This window comes from Ictidomys tridecemlineatus, unplaced genomic scaffold (genome assembly GCF_052094955.1).
Source record: "Ictidomys tridecemlineatus isolate mIctTri1 unplaced genomic scaffold, mIctTri1.hap1 Scaffold_325, whole genome shotgun sequence".
Lineage (NCBI taxonomy): Eukaryota > Metazoa > Chordata > Mammalia > Rodentia > Sciuridae > Ictidomys > Ictidomys tridecemlineatus.
In genome coordinates this window covers 254,047-261,546 of record NW_027522391.1, presented here as the reverse complement: position 1 = coordinate 261,546, position 7,500 = coordinate 254,047, and the positions used below count along the sequence as shown (strand labels likewise).

General features: G+C 31.3%; 1 protein-coding gene across 1 annotated transcript; it reads left to right on the top strand.

Moving 5' to 3' along the window:
- Positions 1–5,005: 5,005 nt before the first annotated feature.
- On the top strand, positions 5,006–5,917 carry LOC144373243 (olfactory receptor 14J1-like). Its single transcript, XM_078036361.1, has one exon. It carries the CDS (start codon positions 5,006–5,008, stop codon positions 5,915–5,917), a length of 912 nt encoding a protein of 303 aa, XP_077892487.1.
- The last annotated feature ends 1,583 nt before the right edge of the window (positions 5,918–7,500 follow it).

Sequence of the window (7,500 nt, the reverse complement as noted above, 5' to 3'; positions counted from 1 at the left end):
AAACTTCCAATTTATTAAAATACTGTGACCCCAAATTTATTTGTCTGCCTTAATTTTTATCAGCAAAATTTTCTGGTTTTTCAATGTAAAGTCTTTCAAAATATTTAATTAGATTTATTCTTTTAAATAAATATTTATTTTTTAATTTTAGGTGGACACAGTGTCTTTATTTTATTTTTATATGGAACTTAGGATTGAACCCAGTGCCTCACACATGTCAGGTAGCGCGCTACCACTTGAACCACAACCCCAGCCCCGAGATTTATTCTTAACACTAGGTGCTTTTTAAAGATACCAAAACATATGTTATTATAATTGTATATTTTCATTGACTATACTGTACTACTAATTAATTCTAATAGCTTACACATATTTTCTTTTTGCATTTTTATGTAAAAAATCATGTAATTTGTTTCCAAATTTTATAAATTCTTTGTGACTTTTTTTACACTATTGAACTGTCCAGTAGAAATGTTGTTAGTGGTCATTCTTATTTCTATAATCACGAGGAAAATATTAAATATTTCCTTATTAAGTATGATCAATACCATAGCTTCTGTTAGGATTCTCTTTGTCAGATCAAAGTTTCCCTCTTCATTTTCAGTAATTTAATCATTTTATTATGGATGGCTGTTGAATTTTATCAAATTTTTCTGTATGCATTGATACAAAGTTATTTTTCCCTTTTATATGTATGTGTACACTGTTTTTGTCTAACTTTTTTTTCAAAACAAAACAAAAAAAATAGAAAGTGTTTCCTATATTCTTTTTTTTGTAAAAATTTTGGGTGGTAACATTTTAAATAAAATATTAATGGTCATAACACTTATTCTTAAGTGCCTAATTAATTATGAGTCTGCTGAATGTTCTTCATGAATTATCTAATCAATATGCTCATTTTTTCAGATAAGAAATCAAAGATGCAGAAAGATGAATTATTCAAAGTTTCCTCATAAAAAGTAAATGGTAGAACCATAATCCAAACTTTAGCAATCTGATTTTAATTTTTTAATTGCTACATGAATACTATTACGCAATATGTTTTATGTAATCTAGCACAAAAAATAACAAATGATATATTCCTTGTGTTAGTGAGATCAGGGAAAATAATGTTGCAAGCAATATAACATCTCATGATAATTTTTAAAAAGAATTCTCAATATTTGAAATTTATTAATTTTTTCAACAACAACCTCATCTCAATTTAAATTTAAGGAAAGATCAACTGTAGAAAATGTAATATTTATAAGACTGATCATGCTAGCACAAGTCTTTATTTTTGTTTAAAGAGAGAGAGAGAGAGAGAGAGAGAGAGAGAGAGAATTTTTTAATATTCATTTTTTAGTTTTCTGCAGACAAAACATCTTTATTTGTATGTGGTGCTGAGGATCGAACCCAGTGCCGCGCATGGCACGAGAGTGTGCTACAGCTTGAGCCACATCCCCAGCCCACAAGTCTTTATTTATAATAAAGAAAATTTTAACAGAGCCATTTATATGTTTACATGAATTGAATAATGGTTGCATTAAAATAACATGGAAAATGTTATTTATGACACAAAATAGAATAGTGCATGCTACAAAACAGGCACTCAATAAAACTTTTTTTAAAAAAGGAAAAAAACCCTGCAAGCTGTGATTTGTAATCTGAGCAGAATGCTATGCGCCCTTTAAAATATAACAAATAAGTATCCACATAGCTTTAGAGAAAATCTTTGGTCACATGATCATTACTAAAAAATATTAACGATGTCCATAAATGATGGTAAGAGATCTCAGAAAAAAACAAAAGTATATTGTGGGCTTACATTTATTTTCAATTACTTGTAAAGGTATTGTAAAGATTGCAATAATAAATTTTAATAGACTGGGGCACCTGAGAGGATTTCAGGTAGTTGCTACATTTGTTTTAGGATGGCCTTGTAGGATGGCCTTGTAGACGTTTTTTTTTTTAACTATTTTTTCTATTGTTACTAATCATAATGAATGACCAAAATAGTTGTTCAAAAAACAGAGATTTGGTAGGTAGGTCTCAATTTCAAACATAAACATTTATTTTTAGTTTTTCAGGAGGACTGACATTAAATATTCATTTTTTTTAAAGTTCAAGATTTCCTGTTCGTCTTAGAAATACATGATTTAGCTGGTAAAGTGGTTCTCCAAGCATGGTACTCAGATCTGCGGCAACACCTGGAAGCATGGTAGGCACTCAAATTCCTGGGGATCACTTGAGCCTTTCTGAATCAGAATTTCTGAGTGTAGTTCTTAGGTTCCTGTATCTTAATAAGCTCTCCAGGTGATTCACATGCCTATTAAAGTTTGAGAACCACTGATGCAGGGACAACAAACATCTACCACCACTTGCTAAACCATTTCTTTGTGTGGAAATGTTACGACTCCAAGTCCCAGGTGCTAGAGGGGTAGAGAAAATGAAGATTTATTATTTAGTTCAAGTTTCCATTTTGAAAGATGCTCCCTCCCCGCTCCCCCTCCAAAAACAAAAACAACACACACACACACACACACACACACACACACACACATTCTCGAGGGAAATGACATATATTTAAAATCTGTGTGATTAGAGATGAGAAGTGTCAGAAGTTGCTGATCAATTTTAAGAGCTACTGCATACAAAAGACACCTGTGGTGAGTTTTCCAATCTTGGATAAGAAAAGAGAGTAAGCTTTTATGAAATTTTTGACAGAACCTTATGTTCTTCAAATTGACTTTAGAAAAAGCAAGAGTATTCATTCTTTCAGGGAATGAATTTTTGTTCCCAGAAAATAAGCAAATTAATAAAATCCATATATTCATTTCACATAAATGTGTTAAAATAATGAGCCACTTAAGGAAAACCAGTAAATTGGGAAAGGTTAATATTTTATCTGTTTACATAAATAAAGCATTGTAAAAAACTTCTTCAAATAATCTTTGGTGTCTGTAGGAATAACAAGCCTGAATGTAATTGTGGCTTTTCCCCCAATATTTCTTCATGCCTTTGATTAAGTTTTATATATTTTTACATGTAAGAATAAACAGTATGAGCTACAAAGGTCAAGGGTTTGGAACTCAACATCAATTCTGTTATTTAAGCATTCTGGGCATTAAGATTTTCCTGTATAAATAAAGATTAAGATGCTTATCTCCAAAAAGATAAAAATACCTGTGTGAATTAAATGATATATATTTTTATGATAAACTCTAGTATGGTGTCTGTCTTATTAAAATGAATGCTCAAGATTGTTATTATTTTTTTGATTCCCAGTGTGTTGATAACCACGTATGTGCTTTTGGCAGATTAAAATAATAAATGAATCAAAATTAAGTATGGTTAAACATGCTGTTTATAATTTTATCATTACAGGGCAAAATGGAACAATAAAACAGAACTTGGACTAGAGAAATTATGTTAGAAGTATAACTTCACTCTTAATTTTCTCTGCTATTATGTGGTATGAAATGTTAACAGAAATCAATAAGTTTGAGGACATTATTGGTAGATTAAATTAAATTTGGAATTCATGTTCACAGAGTAAGATAAAAGAGGCTTTCAACTGTGACAACTAAAACAAGTTTAAAATATTTAGTTAATTTAACAGCCATTTTTATTATAGTCTAAAAGCAGTAGGAAATAGAAATATGATCCTTAGATGCATTCTTTTTGAAAGAGAAGTTTCATGAAACGCAGGCAGCAGAAGTCTGGGTGGTCAGCAAGAGAGATTGGCATTAGATGGCTTAATAAAAGACTGATAAGGAATGGGGAGGGAGTGCTCACCACAAGTTTTTGCATTCTCCAAGATATATCTAAGGTGAATTTCATTTGTGTGTGTACTCGAGCACACACACACACACACACACATAAACACACACTTACACACACACTCAGTGAGATTTCATGTGGTTTAGAATAAAGTAAAAAAAAAAAACTAATACAGCAATTTCTTCAGTTGTTGCATATGAAAGGAAAAATGTGCAGGAATATAAGAGAATCATTACTAATGTCTCATCAGTCCTCACATACCAATGTACATTTTGTTAAGGGGAGAATGAATGCTTGAATGCTTGGATAGTTCCATCTCATAAAGATCAAAAGCCCAGGTCATGAACCCAAACTTGGTTTATCCCTTCTCTGAAATGAAGACTGCTTTATTCCACAAATCTCTTTCTGAAGTTGTGTATTAGAGTATTTTTCCTTCCATGTTTAGAAACCACCTCAGGGTATTCAGTCTCTTTCTTTACAAGTGTCTTTGCTTGTAGTAAGTGATCAATAACTATTTGATAGCTTCAAAAAATTCAATAAAATGAAGAAATAAATAGCAGTTGTTAGAATCAGAAAATATCTCATGTAATCAATTTAGACACTTAATCTGTGAGTGGTATTTAAGTATTTACTTTGTAAAAGTATTTTTGCTCTTGATTTCAACATGTCCATTAGATACAATATTAATTGGAAGAGCAATAACACTGTCCATTTTGGCTCTTGGCTTCTCATTGTAATGACCATATTGTTTGCTAGAATGAAAACAGGGATCACCGGTCCACAACAAGCCCATGTTTTAATTTCCAAAATTTCCTTTAAAAAGGGCCATTTCATTTACTAAAATAAGCCAGTGTGCTCAAATATAACTCATCCACAACTCAAAAACTCTTAAGAGCTCATTATTGTGTTTCTTTTGGTGAAAAACAAAGCAAAAGTTTTCACCTGTGACAATGGAATAGCATTTATCCCTGGGGCAAACACAATGACTTTTTCTTGATAGGACCTGTTTTGTATTCTAACTACTAGTTTACTAGGGTAAACTGTAAGCTCTATTTACTTCAGAAACATGTGTTATCACCTTTGATTTCCCAACATCTAGGACACAGCTGATAAATAACAGGTCCTTAAATGATTGAAATAAACTATAATGAACAGATTAATAATTATTTTAGTGTCTTTCTATTACATTTCCCATATTCTTTTATTTTCCAGCTGCTACCAGATTTGCATTTTCCAAATTATTATGACAAACATAACCAGGAGGAATGGATTCCTACTCTTGGGGTTTTCTGATGATCAAAAAATGCAGATCTTGTATGCTTTGCTCTTCTTGGTGTTGTACCTAGTGGCTTTGACAGGAAACTTCATCATTATCACCATCACAACACTGGATCAGCACCTCCAATCTCCAATGTATTACTTCTTGAAGCAACTTTCCCTTCTGGACCTCTCCTTCACTTCTGTCACAGTCCCCCAGGCCATTGACAATTCACTGATGGATGATAACTATGTTTCATATGGCCAGTGCATACTGCAGGTTTTCTTCTTCACATCTTTGGCCTGGACTGAGATAGCTATTCTTACAGTTATGTCTTATGACCTTTATACAGCCATTTGCTTCCCACTGCACTACGAGGTCATCATGGATCCCAGAAATTGTCAGTGGGCTATGATAGCTGTGTGGGTGAGTGGAGGCATCTCAGGAATCTTATACATAGCAGCCACATTTTCTATCACATTCTGTAGGGTGAAAATAATCCATCAATTTTTCTGTGATGTCCCCCAATTACTGAAGCTCTCCTGTTCGAATGATTACCTAGGAGTAATTGGAGTAGCTGCTTTCATGTCTGTGGTAGCTTTAGCCTGCTTTGTCTCCATTGCCCTCTCTTATGTTCACATATTCTCCACAGTTCTAAGAATACCCTCTGCTGAAGGCCTCTCTAAGGTATTCTCCACCTGCCTGCCCCACCTCTTTGTTGTCTCATTTTTTCTCTCTACAGGCATCTGTGCATATCTAAAACAAACTACAGATTCTCCATCTGTGTTTGACTTTATGGTATCTATTTTTTACACAGTGATACCCCCAACACTCAACCCTATTATCTGTAGTCTGAGGAATGAGGCCATGAAGGGTGCGCTTAGAAACTTACTTTAGGACAGATAATTCTCTGGGAAAAATACATTTTTGTCCTGTTGTTAGTGGTTCTTCAATATTATATGCAAGGAATATTTTTGGTAATTGGATCCATCAATTTGTAAAGTTAATGAAGAAATAGCATTACTTTGTATAGATAAACTATGTAAAATAATCGTCATCATTGAAGAAACTTTTTTCCTAATTTATTGAACATTGTATTCATTGAAATATTTTTTTGCTTTTTTTAATTAATAAAAATTGTAAACACATATAACCTTGTAATATAGTTCCACTACTTCTTTTTTCATCGCAGTACATATACACACAAACACATACTTACACAGACACAGTAACAATCATAGCATGTTTTAAACACTTGTGTGTAAATTATATTACAAAAATAAAAATAAAAAGTGATAATATGTACCCACAGTTTCACCCACCAAACAAGTCAACCATTTTCATTTTAATCTATTTAAGTTTAAATATTCATCTTAATTTTTATCTTAATATATACCAATTTTGCATATTGGTTTAAATTTATAGGCCATTACTATGTTTAACCACATAGTTTTACTATGCTAATTTTCTTTAATGCAACATAATCAATTAAACTCATCTGAAGATACAAATAATCATTTATCTTTTTTCACATATACTAGTTATTTTCGATTTTTCACTCTTATAAGTAATGCTGAAAGTTGAAGTTTTCATAATTTCAAAGTATTGGTTGTGGAGTCAGTGTACAAATTGTTCAGCGTTCTTTAGACAATATTTCTTTTCAAAAATATTAGATATTTTATGTTACAATTAGCAATATATGGCCAAGTCATTTCTACTCTATGTCTTACATGATTATGTTAATTCATGCAGAAAATATTCAGAGAGAACTATTAGCTGTTTGAAGTCATATCAAGTGCCTGCAACACAAAAATACAGATACAGCATTTAAATTGTGGGGTCTTTTAAAAATAATAACAATATTTTACCTTTTGTAATTATTTTCAAATGTGTGATATCTCAAGAAATTAAATATATTCACAATACTTATTTTTCATATTATTCATTTTGGCTTTAAACATTTCCTATTTTATGAAAAGTATTACAATTCTGTTTTATGATGGCAAAATCATTTTCTCAAGTTCTTCTTCTTTCAAATTCTCAGGCCATTTTATAAATGCAAACCTTATATCAAGTAAGCTGAATATGAGCTTTTAATGTTGTGGAAACAAAGCTTAACAAGTCCAGGTAATCAAGACATAATCATAAATGATGCATAATTAGATATTTTACCTCCTCTGTTCTCAGGCCATTCAAACAGACAACAATAACATGTGAATTATATTTGTTTCTTTTTGATTTTCACCCCAGCGAAATATTTTAACATAATTTTCTGAAATTTTCTTTCTCTGACCTATTATTTTAATAAGCCCACTGAATTATAAAATACGTATATGTTTCAATTTCCATTCTACTTTTTCAATTCTGATATATATATATATATATATATATATAGTAAATTAAATAATATTGTATTGATTTTACTGCATGATTTGAGTAGAAGAGCTACTCTTTACATTTTTGTGTCTTCTATTACTTTC